Source organism: Coturnix japonica, chromosome 3, assembly GCF_001577835.2.
Source record: "Coturnix japonica isolate 7356 chromosome 3, Coturnix japonica 2.1, whole genome shotgun sequence".
NCBI classification, from domain to species: Eukaryota; Metazoa; Chordata; class Aves; order Galliformes; family Phasianidae; genus Coturnix; species Coturnix japonica.
Genome location: NC_029518.1, coordinates 51,456,617 through 51,477,704, shown reverse-complemented (window position 1 = coordinate 51,477,704; position 21,088 = coordinate 51,456,617). Strand labels below are relative to the sequence as shown.

The following is a 21,088-nucleotide window of genomic DNA, read 5'->3' as shown; positions in this document are numbered from 1 at the left end:
AATTTTAAGGATACTCTTTAGCAGCACCAGTAAGTTTCTCTCACTCTGAAAACATTAAGTCTGTGCTTGACTTCTACCATCTGCTCAGTAAAACTGTACAGCGAAGAGTCTGCAAAGAGAACTTCCCGGAGTTTACAAGACTCATGAGAGCATTGCTTGGCACTGTGTTTCCACCTAGTGGAGAAAAAATATATGGGCTCTAACATGAACAAAACATTGATGAGCACTACAGTGTGAGTCAGAAAATGAACCAATCATACACGTGAAATCTCAGGAAGGATCACTTTAAAGGGATTAAAGGTGCTCCAGCCATCTTAAACATTTCTGAGTTGTTATAAATCACATTTTCATTTCCTCTTTATCAGTAGAAGTCCTAGTACTGTTTACATGTGTACGCATGCCCAAAAGTTATGGATATTTCAGCTCAGGACAACTGAGTTATGAAGATAAAAATGTTTTCCTTCTGAACGAGATAAAGATCATATTACCTGTCGTATCCAAAATTAGAGTTGCGTGCATTTGTTGAAAGAAAATTGACATGCATTCTCATAGCCTATGCTGAGTGAAACTGAACCACAAACAAAAGTGGGAGAGTTATTAACAGAAACAGACAGAAAGAGAATGTTGACAATCTGAAATGTGCTCACCCAAACCACAGCAGAATCACGGAAGAGTATGTCTGCACAAGTGAAAATGCTAAAGTATCCAAAGGATGTATAGAAAGTCACACATTCTGGATCCTTTGGGCAATTAAACTGTTTCTGTGTCACAAAAAAAGGCTGTACTGTTTGTTGACATAAAAGAACAAAAATAGAAAGGGAATCAAATGGTTGGAATCAGTAATATTGATTACAGTATTCATTCACTTAAATACCAGTAATTGAGAATATGTTTTGTGAACACATTACTTAATTTTGAAAAGGAAAATTCAAACCATTGCAAGAAGAATTAAGCACAAATATCTGTGATTCTGATTTACAGAAATGAAAGAGATTTCTACTTACTTAGCAGGAATTCAGGACATTAAAGTTTTAATGCTTCATTCTACTTTATAAATAATAAATAATGACTCTATGTACAAGTATGCTTAATCCTGGGAAATAGCCTTTGTTCCACATCTCTTGTTACCCATGGATCATCCAGTCCCTGAAATTCTTAAAATTGCTGTACCTTGTGATAATGAGCCACCAGTTTCCCTTCTGAATCAAAGACAATGTTGGTATTGTACTGATAGTAACCATCTCACTTAGTCATCTTGGATCAATGAACTCACATGGCTTCTTGCTCACCATATTTGCAACCACATGGACTAGAGTAGTTCCTTGCTGGGCAGCTCAGTCTTTTCTGTACTAGTGAGGAACAAATCTAATCAGCATGGAAGGAAGGAAATAAGGCATCAAAAAGAGATAATCTGTATCAATATCAAAACTAAAACTAAAGACTGCCAAAACAATTGTTTTAAGTTAGTTGCTCTTCATACAATTGTTTTCTGATACTCAACAGAAGGCAGCGGTTTTGTGTTTCAAGCTCAGAATGCTGAAAATTCTGGCTTTATCTTAAGTGAAATAACCAAGGAACACAGAAGTTTGCTCATAGTGAAAGTTAATCTTTGCACCTTCTAATTCTTCTTGCTGCTGTCCTGTAATAAAACACCGATGTGAACATGACATATGAGATGATCTTAGCATTCTGCTTCAGCTCTTGATTCAGCTGCTCAGAATTTGTTTCTTCTACATTGTGTTCCACCACCTTTCAAAAATTCACAGAATCTTAGAGTTATCTGGCTGGAAAAGACTTTCAGGATCATTAAGTCCAACCATCAACCCTATCCATCACATCTCATCACTAAACTGCACTACTCCCAACACCTGAGCAGCTCATTCTCTTCCTCTACCAGTTACCCCAAGACATCTTTAATGATATGCATAAGCAATCCTCAGTGTAGTTGTTTTTCCTCACCATACCATTCCCCTTGTATAGCAAAGACTATACCTTTCAGAATCACTACATGGAACACAGTCCAACTGTGGGTCTGGAATATCCTCAAGATAAGCATATACTGTTCTCCTCATGAAGACTATCTTCAGGAGTCACAATGTTACAGGCACCCTAGTATCAATAAAGAAAAACAAAAGACAACATTTCCCCCCCTCCTGTAGATGATGACTATTTACCAAATTGAATGGCTGCAATTAAGTCATAATACCTGTCTGGCTGCTTCTTTGATGGCCATTTCAAATGTATCCATACTTCTGCCCATAAACAACACAGCCTCCTCAGTAGAAGCAGGCATTTCTGTGTCCTGTGACAAGTGCACACTGCTTGAAGGCAGCGGTGATGTAGCTGTCCAGAGCTCAGACATCAGGAGCAGACAGCACCGAAACCACAGCAGAGACATGAGACCTCAGTAGCCCCATACCTGGAATCTGAAGTCACCCAAGAGGAGGACGGGCAAGCAAAGACAGTACCAATAAAAAAAAAAGGTCTTGCAGAAACCTGTGAATTCCCTGGAGTGCTAGGAAGCCGACACCATGCAACACAATCCCTGTGTCCCAAAAACCTCACAACACCAAAGGTCAGACAGTTGTGAGCATTGAGCAATCCTGCATTATGCCACTGATAAAGAAATCACTGCTGTGCTGCAACTGAAGAAATACATTGCCAGCCAGATTAGCAAACTATACAAGTACATCATTGCTCTGGGAAGGTAGGTTAACGTAACCCCAGGTCACAGCAGGATGAAAGCTAGTTTGGGAAACCTGAGCAAAAACCAGCACAAGCACACCTAGTAGGGTATGGGCGAGGTGCTGACTCTGAGGTCAGCACTGCTGTTTGGATGCTGATGGTGCCATCACCAGCTCAGCAGTGCTCCAAATGAGTTTACTTATGCCTAGTATTTATTCACAACTTCACAGACTGTACAAAGACGCCAATAAAGCAAATTGGGTATTTAGACTTGCCATTGGATGAGAGAAGAACAGCACCAGACATGGTAGCACTGTTTTCCATAGGAGATTCCACTGCTCTACAGCCATAGTTTCTGGACTCCTAAATAGTCACGGCAGAAGATGTTTGTGACAGGACCTCAATTTAGTTTTTGTGGTTTGTTTTTTTACCTCTACTGCAAATGTGAAAGAAGGAAAAGGGGAGAAGATGCAGTGCCAGAGCTGTTAATTTTCTACTGTTTCTACTGGACAACAGGAAAAGTTGAAACAAGCTGCAGGACAGCTCATTATTTTCAGTGACATTTACATTCTGGTAATCCCTACCACTTCAAGTCTTAACAGCACAAATCAGGTAGGAAAGTGGGTAATTCCTCAGAGTGAAATTTCATTTCTGTGGATTTGCACCTTCTACCCTTTGCATTTACCCCTAGTTCTCTCAGCTCCTTCTCACCTGCCTCACCAACAGCAAGGGCAGGACTGGCATTTTAAAAAAAGCTGAATGGTATGCTCCAGATTTCAGAAAGATCTAATATCTGATACAAATTGAAAGCCATTACCTGCATATTTCTGCTTTTTGGTACCCTGTTCTCTCAGCAGTTTTTCTCATCAGCACCTGAAAAAGTGCTCTGGCAGAATGTTTTTTGTGTAAATTCCACTAGCTTCTCACAACAGAAGCTGATTGCAAAATGCTAGGAGTAAACCACTTTCCTTATCTATGGGACAAAGGGATACTACAGAGTACCTCTTCCAGGGCCCAGTTCTGGATTCAAAGACAAAATAAGACTCATGTCACAGCCGAGGACTAAAAATAGGGTGTCAGTTTGCATGGCATGTCCATATCTCAGTTCACATCACCTTTTGTGCTTAGTACCTAGAAGGAGGAGATTTTTCCTCTCTGTTGAAAAATGGTAACCCTAGGCTTCTGATAGGTATATTTATTGCACAGGCAGCTGGTAGAAATATTGCAGCTCGCATTTACTAGCAGAAGAGTTATCTCACAGACTAACCTAAGCTTCCGCAAGTTAGAGGAATGTACACGTACACACACAGACATATTTGGAGCACCCCGTCTCCTCTATGACCAGAAATCAGTTCTGCATGGAGATGTTTACTTCTCATTTTCAGGCACTTTCATGTATTATAAATGCTAGTAGACACAAAGACTTTTCCTGTCACAGAACTTAGGAAAAAAAAAAGTTGCTTTATTGAAAACAGGACTGTGCTTAAATGCTTTGCCACTTCAAACTCTGTTTCAAAATTTTACAGTGTCAGTAAAGGAATTACAAGATAGTCTTTCTTCTAAAAAAATAGAGAAAATCGTAATAACAAAATAGTAGCTTTATCCAAGAGTAATGCACAGCAGGCTCAAGTACAGTCGCCAGATGTTTGGAAACGCACCTCTTTATACACAGTGGAACACTGTATACAGAATACAATTAAAAAGGCTGACATTTGAGGGCCACTCAGCGCAGCCGATCCACGTGAGGACTTCCAAAAGAAAGGCAGTCAGTGTTTAGTGTTTCAAAACAGTGATGCAGCTCCAACTAAACCACCACTGGTTCTTCACTAGGAAGATCATGTATCCCAAGTCCAGAACAACAAAACACTGTTAAGCCCACTCACCACAACACTAAGTTAAACCACAGTAATAAACAGAGAATCAAAAACATTCATGGTTATGTTTCACTACCCAATAGATGAGTTCTTTCTTCATTATCGCTTGGAGAGTTTTGCAACTGGCTGGAACTGGAGCTGTTTGCAGAAGGAAGGAAATGGAAGGGGTGAAACAGGTTTAACATTCTGTAGTCATTTCTATGTAATACCAATATTATAACATAAATCTCACAAAATATGGAAAGAGCTAAGTGGATCATGGAATTTGTTTCCTTAGTGTTGTGCAGAACTACGTATTATTGCTTTCACGCATCTCGTTTCTACTGACACAGTTCACAGATATCCTTCTGGAGGAGCCACCAGAACTATTTACTCCTTAATATCACAGTAAAGTCATGATAATGCCATAATAAAGCCCAATTGCTTATGGAGAAAAGGCAAGACCTAGTTCGGGTCTCTGTTTAGGTCAGTGAGGATTTAGTAAAGAATAGAGATGTATATAAGTAATCTTTTTACTGCTCATTCTGTCATTTAATATCAGATTGGCAGTGAAGAAAAAACAGAAGCATAGTTCCCAGAGACCTGCTTTATACGGTGTTAAGTAAAACACAAAGAATAACTCCACATACCTTTTCCGTGTGGCCTCAGCAATATAAAATATTCCAGTTGCGAGTCCCTTTGAGAAAACAGTCATTTACAATCATGATAATAACAACCTTATACAACAGCTCTTAAGTGCAACAGATATTAAGTGCAACAAAAAGCAAAACATTTATCACTTACACTTAACACTGCCCATCCTCCTTGGATGGCTGATGCCCATTCAAAACCCAGCTTTTCATTTAGAAATCCTCCTAAAGTGGGACCTATAAATGCCCTGTAACAAATCAAAAAGAGGAGCAGATATACCAAATAAATAAAAGGTACAGATTATGTTATCTGCACAGGTTTTATGGTACTTTGTGGCCTTTCTCCATTGATTCTCATCAACAAAGAAGCTGACTTAGGCAGCAAGTATTAACTCTTTGTTTGTCATGGCCCCAGTATATCTGCTTAGTTGCCTCCTCAGCTGTAGACATGATATACATCATAGTGCTGAATGCACTCTTTTCTGTATCCTGGATGGCTTGGGGGCTCCAATGTTCTAACAGTGCCTATATAGATATCTTCTACCATAAAAGAAACTTAAGCCCTAATCTCTGAAAATTTAAACCATCCAAACCTGAAAATAGATGGATATGAGCAGGCAGAAAGGCACTGTATGACGGATATGGTTATCATTACTGTGCTCACTACAAGGCTGAGCTTATGTAACATCCTAGCACCTCTGTGTCAGTCTAAGAACACCATGATAGGTTATGCAAAAGTTCTACATAATTTTATCACTTGCTACAGCAAGGGATGAAACTCTGTACAACAAGAGATTTCCTGGAAGCCAGTCATAATAGCAGCATGCTCAGCAGCACCATGAAATTGAGTTTTGCTAACTTTATACTGCATCTATCTGTACCGAACCCTACACCAAATAACTGAAGTGCAAGATGTCAGGTTCATCTTATAAAAATGGTGCAGTTGAAACCCATCTGTAGCCACAGAGGACTACACAGACTGAGAGAATATTATGAAAGTGGCTGCCAATAGAGGGACTCATTTCTCACTGAGTAACAACTTCGAAGAGTCATTCAAGTCAGCAGCATCTTTCACTCATTTCTATGACAACCACTGGGTAAGAAATTCAGGAACACTCTGCTAAGCTCTGCAAAGGCAGACCTTGAGTAATGGCTGTAGTTGAAAGAGAACAGGGTGTTCCACCCAGAACATAAAAAAGGAGGTAAATGCAAGAGTAGAAAAAAAATAAAATAAAAAAAAAATAAATCAGAGTCTACTTATGTCTATAATAAATATCAAAGGTTTCGCTAGTAACAAAAATAATCATTAAGGAGGGCAAACTAACACCCATTTAATCAATGCAGTCTTTTTTATATGAAGGCAATACATTTTAAAGGTAGACAAGTCCATTCCTTTGTAGGATAAAAGCCTTATTTTAACATGTCTACTACAAATATGGCCAGAATCTCTTGAATCAAAGTCAACACAGTGACACCACGTAATTCAGCATGTTTTCACACAGCAATAGTGAAGAACAACAGAATGCTGTAGCCTATAAAAAGGTGACTGTATACATACCCAAGGGACCACATGGCATTAAAGAGTCCAGACACTAGCCCCAGTAAACTCAAGCCTTCTTCAAATCCATTTTCACTACAGCAGGAAGACAGCACAATTAGAGATGTGCAATACATTACCATGTCTCAATCTACAGCCTTCCCCTAAAATGGTTGAATCACACTTGTTTATCACTTTATCTTTGCTGTTTTTCTAGAACAGTGAATTGCTACTTATCACCTCTCATGTCTCTTCCTGGGGAGACTTCTAACATTACACCGTTGCTCAGTCTCCATATCTCACATGGCAAGTGTAAAACAACGATAGGTGGCTTTTAAGAAGGAACGACCCTGCTTCAAGGGGAACATACTTAGAAAAGTAAATCAAAACTCTTTTATAACATTGCTGTCAAGCCACATCACAGACTTTGTACTTCAAGCAACTGCAACTTGCCAGTTATTGGCATAATGCCAGCACAGACTGAAAATCCAGTATAAATTACAGGCTAATCTTCCTAAGAAGGTGAAATAAGTCCTGTGTGAATAAAACCACACATGAGTCACCCCATACTATGAGACTGTAAGTCCATTAATTGTACCTGTAGCACAGAAGCACACATCTACAAAAATTTACTCATAATATGACTGTGTCTTAATGGGTTACTCAGTCAGAAAAATCTAGGACAAAAAAAGTAGTGGAAGAAGCACATAATTGCTACTCACTGCATTGGTCTCAACACGAGGAAACAGCCACACAAAAAAACCACTTTGCATTCACCTCTGAAAATAGGTTACATCTTGAGCTTCCTACAGTTGAAACACTGGACAATTACTTACTATGCACACTGCAGTATCTCTGGAAATACTGGGATGGCACTCATTCCAAGGGAGAAGCCAAGCAAAACCAGCACTAGGACAAACATCCACAACTGACTGCAAAAGAGGCATTTAAAAAACAGCTGAAGATTCTTTTCAGATCAAGACACCATTTGACTGAATGCTGTTACATCGAAACAAGCTGACTCAACACAAGACTAAGTTTCCTGAAGTCAAGAAGAACAGCACTAACACTTAGAATTGAAAATAAATCTCTATGCTTTAAAGAAAAAACAAAAGGACTTCAGCAAAGCATTTTAATGTTGCATGCTCAGTTTAAATATTTCTCTATCAAATATTAAGTTAATCTTAAGAGGAACACACCAGAGAAGCGGTGGACAGATGAGCTTAATTTAGTAATACAGCCACATGTGTAAAGCCCATAGTTAACGAACACTGATTAAACTAAGAAGATTGGAAAATAAGACAGAAAGGGGATTCTGTTTTGCTGAAGTGGAAGTTCCACAGAACTGGGAGGAAAGGAAAATAAAAAAGCAGCACTCTTCTCAGTGCACACATTAACATGAGCAAACAAAATACATAGAAAAAGGATCTATTTAAAAATGCTATCATTTCTACCTTAGCTACACCTCAATTTTCAGGTAATTTCTTTGATTTACATTAATAGTCTTGGTCAGAAGTGAAGAACACTCTGTTTCAAGGTCAGAAGTGCTAAACATAGACTTGTGGACAAACATAATGGCCATGCTAGCAAAAACTAAAACATCACTTCAGGAGACAGGTTCAAGAAGAGGCAATTCACAACCTTTCAATGTGCAGTACAGGAGCAGGTCCCAACAAGAAAAAGCACAGGGCTGTTATTAGGCCTCCTGATACCAGCAGCCATTTCCTGAGGCGCTGTGAAAGAAAGGAAGAAGCATGCAATTTAAAAATGCGAACATGTAATGCAGCTATTTTGTCGTTTCCAATACTCCTCTTCTAAATCTTCATCTTTTCAAAAGTACTGCTGCTCTACAGACCATCATTACACATAAGCTAGGAATTCACAATTTCTAAACATTAAGAAACACTGAACTTATGTTTTCTTGTCACCAGCACATTCACTGTCAGAAGTACTTAGTACAGAGATTTCAGAATAGCGAATAAGGGTACTGCTCTGTTAGAAAATATTTTAGGTCTCATTCTTCCTTAGCATAAGAAATACAGTACAGCACTGCAAGCAGTTTTCACATACAAAGATCATTAATAGTTTCAGCCAGGAGGAAAAAAAAATAGGACAGAACTATCCTTGATCAATTAGTATGGTTGTCAACGATGCAGTTTTACATACATCTTACTCCTCTCAAAAGTAGATAAAATCAGATGTGGGCAAATGCATGAATAACTGTAACATATTTTAACAGTCTGTCCTGTACTGGCTGGAAACATTGCGCTTAGTTCACCACAAGAAAGTTCAGTACATTTAAACTGTAAGATACTTAACCAGTGTCAGTTTTGTATGCTCTTGTACAATCCAGACCTTGGAAAAGAGACCTTAAACTGGCATTATTCAGTGCACGTGCAAAGTCCTGAAACACAGATCTCTTCACAACAGCAGGTCAATGTCCATTACTTCAATATGGGAAGTCCTCCACTTTTCACTAAACACACAGAGCACATCACCACCACCATACAAGCAACCAGGACAGTACTCACTGGTATTTTGTCACTTAGGAGTCCAAGGAGGGGAGAAGACAGGGAGTATGAGAGTGCCAAACCCAGGAACACTAAGCCCACATATCCAGCTGGGAGTTTGAACTACAAGAAGGAAAAAAAAAACCCAAAACACAACAAAACAACACAAACCATACAAATTACATTAATTAAAGGACAATCCAAGAATTGTATTTTAGGTCAAATTAATGAAATCTATGCACAGTTTTACACATTTTATTGATTTCATACAAATTTTTGTTAAGTATTTCAAGTCATCAGTGAAGGCAGTTTCATTCCCAATCCATTTCTAGGCACATAATAACAAAGCCTGACATGACTGTACTCAGATAAGACTAAAGAGAAAAAAAAAAAAAAGGCACAAACATTATCCTAGATCTCTACACCAGCACATGGGATCCTAACACTGATATCTGGCATAGTTGAAACAGGTATTTCATATACTGAAATGAAAGCAGATTTAATCATTATCTCTCCAACCTCCGGCTCTAGTTTCATTTAGAAAAGCATAAAAACCATAGGAATTCACTGCTAACTGGGACATCTTAAAAGAAAGAAGTAGTACTGTAAAACACAACAATGGCTTTTGAACTGAATAAGAGGCTTCTTTCAAACATCCCAAGGCATACATTTTCATAATGCAGCAAAATCTGTATACTGAAGCAAAATTCATAATGAATCAAATGCACACAAGCCTCTCAAATGAATGCTAGAACAGCTAGAAGGTATTCAAGGGCGTTTCATGTGGCCTGAACTACATAAACGTTCAGTATTTCCTCTTCATATGCAAGAACATGATAATAACTCTAATTTTGTGGTTAGAACAATTGCCAAGAAGGCTGCAGTCCTTTCACAGCAAGTACCTGCTAGCACAGAGCAGGGAAAAAGCAGCACACTACACGACAGTGGGATAATTACTGGATCCTGTCTGGGTGATAGAAGACATGTTCACATTTCTGAAGATGTAAAAGGTTAGCACCATGCCTTCTCCATCCTGGATAAGTACATTTAATGCTGAACTAGACAGGGAAAAAGTAGCAGTGGCATTATGTCTTACAAAATGCTATGCCCTAGAGAACAAATGTATAAGCAACTCAAAAAGCACTGCTTAATTTCACGTAGGAACCATTCCCTCTAAATTAATTACTTTAAACACTATTGGAAAAACAAATAAACAAAATTAGATAGAAATATCAAAATAAATCCAAAGCAAGGAAAACATTTGCCTCTTAATAAGTGCTGAAGAACCCAGCTAGCCAACTACCCAGTTACAACCAGTTTCTCTCTGGCATTGTCATAAGTGAAAGCAGGGCTCTGGCACCATCTCCCCATCAAGAGACATGATGCTGAAAACGACTGTTGCAACACAGAATTTGCTTTCAGCAAGGAAGGTTTATAAAACCTGCCTGCTGAGAGGATTGCTCCTGCAGCTGAAAGCCAATTAAGCAGAAAAAGCAAATGTTTTCAAAGCCCTGAACTTCCTCATTCTCAAAGGTCCTGAGACCCTGTGTCAATCGATTATATAAATTATTTGGAAATCAAGTTAATTAAACCAAATGAAATGAATATGGCGCAATATTGTTTGGGATAATTTAAAGTACTTCTTTTTTTTTTAACCAGATGTTCACTGCATGTTAGGACTTTCCTGCACATTAGAAGGACTTACCTTCTTTAGGATAAATAGAGACATTGTGGGATCCAAAAAGCCCAAGCATGCACTTAGAGAAAATATAGTAAAACACAGAAATAAGACTTTTGGCAGAAGAAAGAGCTTCCAAAATGATTCCTTGCTAGGGATCGAATCTGATTTGAGAGAAAAGAAAGAAAAAGAAGAAATAAAAATATTGTGAAAATGCAGTTACTTCTCCACTAGTCCATATACAATGAAAATTTCATGGATACATTTCAGTTTAAAACAAGGGAAAATGAATTCTCCTAGTACTTCATCTGTACACTAACACTAATTCAGGTCACCTACATGTTCCATTCATGTTCAAGACAAGAAGCTTCTTTTAAGGTGCCTCTGTTGGATGCCATTTCTAATTCAGGCTCCCTTCTTGATGCTGTTTGTGCCTTAATTGCTGAATGCCATCTCAGAGCATATGTAATACTAAAGTTCACTCATCTGCATCCACCAACTCAGAGCTACATTTATTAGTGTAGTTTCAAGCATGCATGTGTTTAACCACAGTAGGTTTTTTCTAAAAGCCAGTATAAGTGAAGTTAATCTTCAAGGCTTTTGAATTTAAGAAGAAAAATGAGGGGGGAAAAAAACAACCAAAAAACTATTTTATAGTTACTCTGTTTCTCTCAGAATTAAAATCTAAGAAAAATCAGAACCTTTCAATCACCATCCTTTGTGAAGATTCATCTTTAAGCTATCTTTCTGCCCAAACAGGATCATCTAAAATTTAACCAAATGCATATGATCTCCAGAACTTCTGTTATCCCCTGCATTTATTAATTTTAATGTTCTTTCATAATAATCAGATCAGGTACCAATCAGTACAAATAATCCCCTTCTTGTTCTCACCATAATTCTTCCCCCCACCAAATCCTCAAACACACCAAGCTCTCTTGTCCTACGCAAAGCCTATCTCCTGCCTTTCTTCAGCTGGCTATGACAAACTGATATTAAGCAGTTACTACTGACCCTTCACAGGCTCTGAAGCTAAGGAGACACACAAAAATATATCTCAGCTTACTTCAAGAGTCCTAAGCCTCTGTAGAAATAGACATGACATGCTGAATTAATTCCAGGCCATCTGCATGTATTAGTTGCTAAAACATGGGCCTGATGAAGATTGCAAGTTAATTCAACCCTCTGGGTTGAATCAGATTCCAGAAGCCAACAATTTTCTAAAGGCCAGTTAGAAAGACAAAAAATTAAGGTAAACAAAGGAGCTAGGGAGAAAGGGGCTTACCATATTTTGGTAATAAGCACATATTCACAGGCACTAGGACCAATACCAAACATCCCAGCGTAACGAAAGGGATCTCATAACCAAAGGATTGATACAAAAAGCCACCTAAAGGTGGGCCCAACACCAGTCCAAGCCCAGTAAAAATTTCAAGACTGCCCTAAACGGTGGAAAAGAAAGCAGATTAAAAAAAAAAAAAAAGTCAGTATATTGAGAAATTCCAATGTTACAATGACCTTTACAAAGTGGGATAGCAAAAGGAAGGCTACTCAAACCAACTGTACCCATACCCACTGCCACTCAGCTGTCATCCAGATGTATAAGTCCTGAGGCAGGACAAATGCTTTACTGATGGAAAACACCTGTAGGCCAACCCAAGCTGAAGTGATCACCTCTCCCACACGCAGAGTTACACTATGGCCTCTATGGAGGGCAGGAATGCGCACTCCTGGATTTAAGTGAGCATATCTAGTTAAAACTTTTTTTCCCCACAACTGGCCAACTAGATTCACTCACTAGAGGCAGGAAACACTGAAACTGTAGTGGGAAAAACTCAGATTATTAAATTACAGCCAATCAGGCATCTTATATAAAGGCTATATGATAACTTTGAATACATTTTCATATGAGACAGTAGATTTTATCCTCCCAGTTTTAGAACTGCCTACAGCTAATTAACTGTATTGTGAGTACTCAGTTGTAACACCATTTTTTGTACTTACCAGGACAGTAGCTATATTACTGGGAAATGCCTTTGCAAGGATTGAAAATGATGCTGTCATTGCTGCTGCAAAACCTATTGCATCCATTGCTCTTACTAAAAAGCACAAACCAATGAATATTGGTCCACTTGGCACCTTGTCCAACATCCTGGGGAAAAAAAATATCAAGTAAATACAGACCTTTCTGGATGCAATAAGACATTAAAAATGGCTCAGGAACATCACTGTTGCTAGTAAAAGGACACAACTGTAAGACACACAATACTTTGTATCGCTGCATCTTTTTGAATCACATCAGCATACTCATTCAAATTCTACCAAATCTCTTCTCTCATCCTTATCCTTTTCCCCCTTTCTGTGATGCTAAAAAAGGGAAGAAAAAGTCAACCCTCCTAACTCCTAAAAAATCCAAAACCACACAATGCCATTCTCTGTTGAATTTCATAGCTTTTCCAAGCAGTGATTCAAGGAGTCAGATGTGGTGAATTATGTAATAAGAACTTAGTTTATTTTTAGTAATACATTTTTTTCCCCTATAATGAGTAGCCACTCGTTGTCAGGCAAATCACTGGTTGCAAGACAAATCTTCTTATTTACACTCAGAATTGGTTTTTTGTTGTTGTTATTTTGGTTTGGGTTTTTTATTTTTTATTTTTTTATTTATTTTTTATTTTTAAGAAAGCAACAATTAAAACATTATGCATAAGTAGTTCCCTTATTGCTGCACACTGGCAGATTGCTTGCAGTTCATTGACTGTGGAAGCTTTTTTATTTATAGAAACTTTCTCCTTAGCTTTCCAAGAACTACACGAGCCTTGAAACCTTGAAAAGGAGAAGCATTTTTTGGGCTTTCCAAGTGATAAATAAAAGCAAAGGTGCAAAATAAATAATTAAATAAATAAAATGACTTAAGCAACACCTAAAAGATGTCCAAGAGTTTCCAACTGTTCCGTAAATTCCTTTTCATTTGGATGCAAACAACAAATGCAAGAAAGCAAGCAAACAAAAATTACTCACCCAAACAGAATGGTTACACATCCTGAAACAAACATCCCTGCCACAAACATGAATTTTGCTCCAATCACTGTAAGCTGTAAATTAAATATAATCCCCAAGTTATTATTTCAATCACAATTTTTTCAAAGTTGCTGTTAAAAAGTCAAAGCATTATTAGTATTTTACAGCCCATACAACCAAAAGATCTGGAGATGCTTCTCCTGCCTGTGTGTCTTCACACTGAACCTAAAAATATTCTAAATGGTTAAGTGACTTAACCCAGTTTTCAGCTTGGAAACTCAATGGTTGGGTTAACTATTTCACAGCTGCATGTTGCAGCTTCTGTAGGGCAGCAGATTGCTGTAGGACTCTTCATTACCAAATAAAATTAATACATTCCCCCTCCAGTAAAGTCAGTAGTGCCAAGTCAGCAACACCTGTTTCACACATGGCTTGGGAAAGTCAGCAGAAGTTGATTTAAAGGACCCTTAATAATAGGAAGTTTTGGAATATTAGGTATAGTAACTTCAGGTCTTCTGTTTATTACCAGATAAAATCACCTGGTTTCCAGACTTCTTCACTAAGGTGAAGGTTGAGAACAGGCCATGACGGAAAACTTAATCCAGTAACAAAGTACATTGGAGCTGTTACACTGTATTCCAATTCCAAGCTGTTACAATGTAACATCCCCTAAGGACAGCAGGTATTTCAGACTGTTTGTCTTGCTCAGGCCTGGACAGCATCCTCCTGTTTCAGCCAATAACACCGAAACCTCTATTACACCAAGTTTCATTGATAGCCTCAAGATTTTTGACTGCTGGACTGCACACCTCTATTGGCAAAGACACACTCCACCTGTCCTCAAGCGAGGGTGGCTCTCTCTGCTCTGAAGTACTTGGCAAGGCTGTGCCATAGCTGAATGCGACCACCTGCAGCAGCCCCAACCTTAGGCAGGGTATGATGCTAATAAGTTCTGGCCAAGGATTAATAAAAAGCAGTGATTCAGCACACAAACAAACAAATTATGATGTAACTTATCTATAAGTGATCCAACCAGAGAAAAAAGAGTGATTCTGCAAGAAAACTGAAGCTGAAAAAAACTGGAAACATTGACCTCATATTGCAGTTGAAGTGGAAGAGGAAACTGAGTTAAACAACAGCATCACGATGGAAGGACAGGCTAAGAAAAAGGCAACATACCAGGGAAAAAAGGGTGAAGCACACTAAAAGGAAAAAATAAAAAGCCCCACCTTACTAACACAGACAAATAAAACTGAATGTGTACACATGTGAAATAAATAAAACATAGGCTAGTGGAAGATATAAAATAAAGGAGGATTGATGGACAGATTGTTCTGAAGCAAACAGAAGTTAACCAGAGAGGGAAACAAAAAAAAAGCAAACCATAGAACAAGCAGTGGCAGTTCAGAAACACTATGCTGCTTTTGGGAACTATGGAAGAATAATTTTTAAACTGTGCTGACAAGACCTAAACCAGGTTCAGACTGACTGGCCAGGCTCCAGTTACCGCAGACAACCTTTCAAGAGCACTCCTGAAGAAACATCTATTTTCTCACCCAATTCTCACAATTATACTTGTGGAGCAATCTGTGTCATCAGACAAGTAAATCACAGCTTCAACGATACTTACATAATTTCCCAAGATTAAAGACGTCAAGAAATTGACCAAAGCGAAACATCCAAAAATCAGGCCAACAACTGTGTTATTGGCACCTTTTTTTATTGCCTGCAAAAAAGATCACAACTAAGTAAAGATGGAGGCCAACTCTTCAGGTGAGTAACATTCATGCTTTGTAAATTATCTTTAATTCTGTCTGTGCAGTTACAAAACAATTTCTTTTCTCAAAGGCAGCAGGTGCTTGTGAGGTAACTTTACAACAATTCAAAGACATCTTCCTCTTCTACTTAAGCTATACATAATCAAGAGAAAAGCAACATTAATTCCTCAAAGAATAGAAACGCTGCACTGCATGCTATGCTACTTCAGGTGAACAGACTTTATACCCCCCACTGCTCCAGCTGGTGCACTCTACCTGCAGAGATTTAATCTCACTCACAGCAAGAAGACAACAAACAGGGAAGTCTGTTAACTTCACTGTGTCATGTCTCTCCTTCATCATCTTTGTAGCCCACCTTTGCACACAAGGATAGATGCAAAGGTGGTAAAGGGTCTGGAGGCAAGATGCACGAGGAGCATCTGAGGTTCCTTGGTTTGCTCAGCCCAGACCAGAGAAGCCAGAAGAGAGGCTTCATGGTGGCCTATAGTCCTTCACCAGGAGAACAGAGGGGCAGCACTGATTTCTGCTCTCTGGTGACAGTGATGGGACCCAAGGGAATAGCACAGAGCTGAGTCAGGGGATGGTCAGGCTAGGGAAAGGTTCTTCACCAGAGGGAGGTGGGCACAAAATAGGCTCCCCAGGGCAGTGGTCACGGCCCCAAATAACAGAGCTCAAGGTGTGTTCGGACAGCACTCTCTGGCATAGGGTTTAGATTTTTGGTGGTCCTATGTGAAGCCAAGAGTTGGACTCTGTGATTCTTGTGGGTCCCTTCCAACTCATAATATTTTATGATAACAAGTGCCAAGCATTTCTTTTTTTACTTAACCAGCTGGTACAGCACACTTACACTGGCATATTAAGGGCAAAAATTTCAACATTTCCTTTTAGGAATTGGGAACAACCTGGTCATGAGAGAAGTGGATTTCTGCTGCAAGGGCATCGTGGCAGTGTTTTTCATCCCACACTTAAGCACTGCAGTCACCCAGCATAAGCAGAGAGTATATTTTTTCCTGCAGTTACTAGTTCAGCAATTTTAACACGGTGAATGACAGTCAAGCATAAGTTAATACAGAGGAAAAAATAAATAAATTGTCATCGAGAGGTTAAGGTACAGAAATGCAAGTCAGGACACGGCTTGAGATTTAATCTCAGCTCTATCACCAAACTGTTACACAACACTGCAAAAAAACTACTTCATTTCTATTTCCAATCTATCTCGTCCCTATAACTTACTATATAATCTATCACCTCCCATGCTAAGAGCTGGGTGCCGGCTGGGATACCTGTTTCTTAGACTTGAGAGAGCAGGGAAGCTCCAGCAGGAAATGGCTGTGGAGCCTTAGAGCAAAGCGACCACATGTGAAACCAAGCAAGCAAATGCTGCTCTGCCATTTACTTGCTGCCTCCTGTGCAGCCAAAGGAACAATGAAATAAGTCCGTGGGCAGGAACCAGGTCACTGTTACTTACACTCTGAGCTATTTTAGCCAGCACCAGGCAGTCGTTACCAATTCCCATAATCAGAGAGCAAACCACAACTCACCCACAGTTACAAAGGTCCTATGGTGCTCAAGATCCTTTTAAAAGCTTCAAGGTGAAAAACACAAACAAAAGAACAGACAGGTAGTTTACCTCCCCGGGGAAAAAGGGTCCCAGGATGGAATAGCATATCATTGAGCTGAAGTTTATGGAAGCTGCTGCAAGCATGGTAAACAGCTGCTGCCTGCTGAGCCTTCTCGATTCCTCACCAGGCGCTTCTGGTGTGCCATCCTCTTAAATGAAAAAGAAACGAAAAACGGACAGAGAAAAGTACATTCTACAAAATAGATTTGGAAATCACATTCTGTGCAAGACGTGCGTCCTCCTCACCACACAGCAGTATTTTCCCCTTAACACAGGAGCGCAGAGAGGCACCACCTGCCCGGCACACGACACAAACAGTCCCGACCGCATTTCGGTCCTCCTGCGCCCACCCGGCGGTGTCAGCCGCTTCTCCCGGAGGCAGCGGTGCCTTTCCAGCCTCCGTCCCGCAAGCTCGGCCTCAGGGGGCACCCGCTCATCAGGCGGGCTGCACGAAGCACGACACCCCCCATTCCCGCACCCAGCGCCGCCCCGCACGCTGAGGCAGCCCCATCCAGGGGCCGTCCCGCGGGGTGCCGGCCCTGCTCCCACCTGGCGGCCGCTCGGGCCCCGCGCCGTCCGCCGTGCGGCTGCCCATGGGGAAGAGCGGCGGGCCCGCAATGACCGGCACCGCCTCCTCTGGCAGAGGCCGCATGCTGGCAACGCAGCGGGGCAGGGACAGCGCCGGTCACTGAGCATGCTCGGGATGCGGCTCGTCCTGACCGGCGGTGCCGCGGATGTGGGTGCGCTGGGGTCGGAGAGTTCGGCTCTATTGACCGCGGCAGCCTCGATGAGATGTTACGGTTTCGATTCCGACCGTTTCAGTAAGTCTTTATTTATGTCGGAAGTTCTACAAGGATCCTGAGCAGCGCGGTGTCACTCATGTCTTCCAATTTGAACCCTGCAAGAGGTGTGCTGTGCCACGCCAGGCGCCGTGCAATCCGCTAGCAAGCAGCTGGCTCCCAAACACATCGCACACCTGTCCCAGCAATGGCCTGTGAATATCACGCTGCTGTGATCGCTAGGGGCTGCAGTGCCCAGGAGATCACCTGCAGTGAGGCCAGATGAGCAAAGGTTTGGAGGTCAAGGAGAACCAGGCGCTGGAGGTTTCACTCTGCTCGGTGTGACCGACCTGAAGGCGGTTCTTAGAAATCTTACCACCATAGTCAGACTGCTCAGGTGTGAATGCTGATTTGCATGCTAAGCACAAATACTAATTTGGTTTAAATAGAGCTGCAACACCTCTGTCTTCTTTTAGAAAGGGTGATTCAGCATCACTGCTTGGGAGTGCTGAAATAGGCAAGGTCACACAGCCTTCATCGAGGAGCAGAATAGTGCACAGTAACAAGAGGGTTGAGTGGCAGAGTTGTTAGAGAACGAATGGCTATAAAGTGGCCAGGAGGAAATCCAGGCTGGGTTTGGGAAGAAGGCAATAGGATCTATGCAGTCAGCACAGGTTCCTACTGTGAGGGGAGGAAAATGAGGAAGGAGATGAAGAATGAGCTAGGGACCTCTTCAAATCCCAGTGAAAGGCAGAGCACCTATTGCTATGGAGACAAATCAGTAACCACTTCCTAAAAGCACTATTTTAGCTGTGCTATCAGTACTCCATCTAGTCACTGGTTTTAATATCGAGATGCATAATGGGGATGTTTCAGAGCAAGTGCTCCTATTTATGTAAGTTTAGATCCCAGCAACAGTGACAAGAAAAACCACAATTCTTTCTTGTCACAAGACTGGGAAGCCTTAAAGTTATTTATCAGTCCCGAAGAAGAACGGTTCTTTTGTTAAAGCGTATTTTGACAATGTATTTTGTGTGGCATATGTTTATGGCTATGAACTTAAAAAATCACTGTCTGAACTCCTCATTGCTCAGTTCCTAAACCTCTACAGTTCAGAACATGACAGTTAAAAGTTCACAAGAGTGTGTTATTCTCAAGAAAATAAAAGCAAATCTCAAGAGGACTGAGGTCCTCTGATGGGCTGGCTGTTCAGTGACACATTGGGCCACTGCTGGCGCAGACACCACTTCAACCCCCTAGAGCACAGGCAGGCTCTTCCAGGAGTACAGGACTGTAATGCATGGTTCAAATATATAATTCCTCCTGGTAGTGTGCCAGCACTTAAGCAGCAGGGTGTTAAATGGTCATCATAACTCCAAATCAAGAGCAAATACAGAGGTTAGTAATCTTGATACTCCTTTTAGGAAACTGGGTAGGATGGTACAACAGGTGGGGCAGTGCCAACAGTGAGCAAAGGGCAATCGTGAGCACTAAGTTCACATTAACACATTGTGTAGTGGAGTGGACTTTCAAAATGGATTATACACTTTCATTAATTATTATATATAAATACAAATAGCTGCCCTTCAACATTTCAACACAGAGCTCAGTGCCAATGAAAATATCCTACCTACATATAGATAACTCTCAGCACATATTTGTTGTCTTGCAACTGTTCTAGGGAAACTATTCTTCTATATTCTGCTCTCAGAGTACTAGGCTATAATTTCACCGTGAGTATGATAGTATGATATGCATACTTTCACCTCCCAGAGAGAAAATACGTTGCACTTATGCAGTGATACAAACGTGCCTTATGGCTGACTAAGGACTTTGTGTTATTCTCAGATGACCTGGAGAGTGAGACTGATTTACCGTTCCACTCAACACAAAAGCTTCTCTATAGATTTGGTGTCTTTTCAAGAACAGGAAGATTAAGCAATAGATGGATATAGGAAATAACATTCTCCCTGGAGAGAGAAACAAGGCATTGACTTGTGGAATCAAACTCTATAACACAGAGATGGGTTATAAAGCAGGTATGTTTATTCCAGCGCTGGGTGCAAGGGGGATAGCTCCACCAAACTTGCACACGGACTTGTAAAATCATGACACAGATATAGGTACATCTCATACATAGTCAATGATTTCTTGGAATTCTGATACATATTCAATAGTTCTTTAGCATGCAGACCCCCTCTTGTTCTTATCAGGGGGATGCAACTCCTCTTCTGGTATTTACAACATCTATTCTCCTCCTTGCCTGATGTCTTCTGTGAGGTCTCACTCCTTATCTGCATCCTTCCTGCTCTCCCAGGCCCCTTGTTTCCTTTACTTGTTTTCCTAACTAACTAAATCATTTTTCTATAAACTACCTTTAACTATCCCCCTTTTAGCCCCCCTTTATTCTGAATTCCAGCAGAGCATCTGTTTCCTGCTTCACTGTTCAGCGTGCACTATTGTCTGTATTTGTGTGCTTTCTGGAGTCTGAGCAATACAAAGTACATCTCAGAATCATTACGATTGGAAAAGACCACGAAGATCACCTAGTCCAACTGCCAACCCATTCCCAACATGTCTATTAACCATGTCCCTTAGTGCCACATCCACATGGTTCTTGAACGCATTCACGGATGGTGATTCCACCACCCCCTCCTGGGCAGCCTGTGCCACTGCAGCACCGCCCTGTCAGAAACAACATTTTTCCCGATATTTACATTATCTTCTTCTTCTAAAAGCAGTTCTATAAGCACTCATTGCCTCTCCAGCACTCACATCATTCAGCATCTCCTCGCTGCCTGCATTTGGCCCACACCACACGCTGCATAAAGGTAGGAGATCAAAGGGCTTTGCATAAGAATCACAGAATCACAGAATGACCTGGGTTGGAAGGGACCTCAAGGATCATGTAGTTCCAACCCCCCTGCCTGGCAGGGCCACCAAACATACACATTTACTAGATCAGGTTGTCCAGGG

General features: G+C 40.6%; 1 protein-coding gene across 1 annotated transcript; it reads right to left on the bottom strand.

Annotated features, from left to right (window-relative positions):
* Positions 1–4,126: 4,126 nt before the first annotated feature.
* SLC18B1 (solute carrier family 18 member B1) lies at positions 4,127–18,013 on the bottom strand. The gene is made up of 14 exons (XM_015858502.1): positions 17,883–18,013; positions 17,343–17,482; positions 15,565–15,660; positions 13,935–14,008; positions 12,918–13,065; positions 12,199–12,355; positions 10,941–11,077; positions 9,257–9,358; positions 8,367–8,458; positions 7,562–7,657; positions 6,747–6,821; positions 5,343–5,436; positions 5,189–5,235; positions 4,127–4,697 (listed from the first exon to the last, which is right to left on the bottom strand). The coding sequence occupies exons 1-14, from the start codon at positions 17,983–17,985 to the stop codon at positions 4,622–4,624; spliced, it is 1,437 nt and encodes a 478-aa protein (XP_015713988.1). The 5' UTR covers positions 17,986–18,013; the 3' UTR covers positions 4,127–4,621.
* Positions 18,014–21,088: the final 3,075 nt, after the last annotated feature.

What these genes read in the sequence shown, in the direction of transcription:
- SLC18B1 (XM_015858502.1), bottom strand. Translation starts at nt 17,985, where the DNA reads ATGCGGCCTCTGCCAGAGGAGGCGGTGCCGGTCATTGCGGGCCCGCCG. An exon ending in TCCTAAGTGACAAAATACCA is followed by an intron (nt 8,459 to 9,256) that starts GTGAGTACTGTC and finishes TTTCTTTCACAG; the next exon opens with CGCCTCAGGAAATGGCTGCT. An exon ending in GAGGATGGGCAGTGTTAAGT is followed by an intron (nt 5,236 to 5,342) that starts GTAAGTGATAAA and finishes GTTTTCTCAAAG; the next exon opens with GGACTCGCAACTGGAATATT.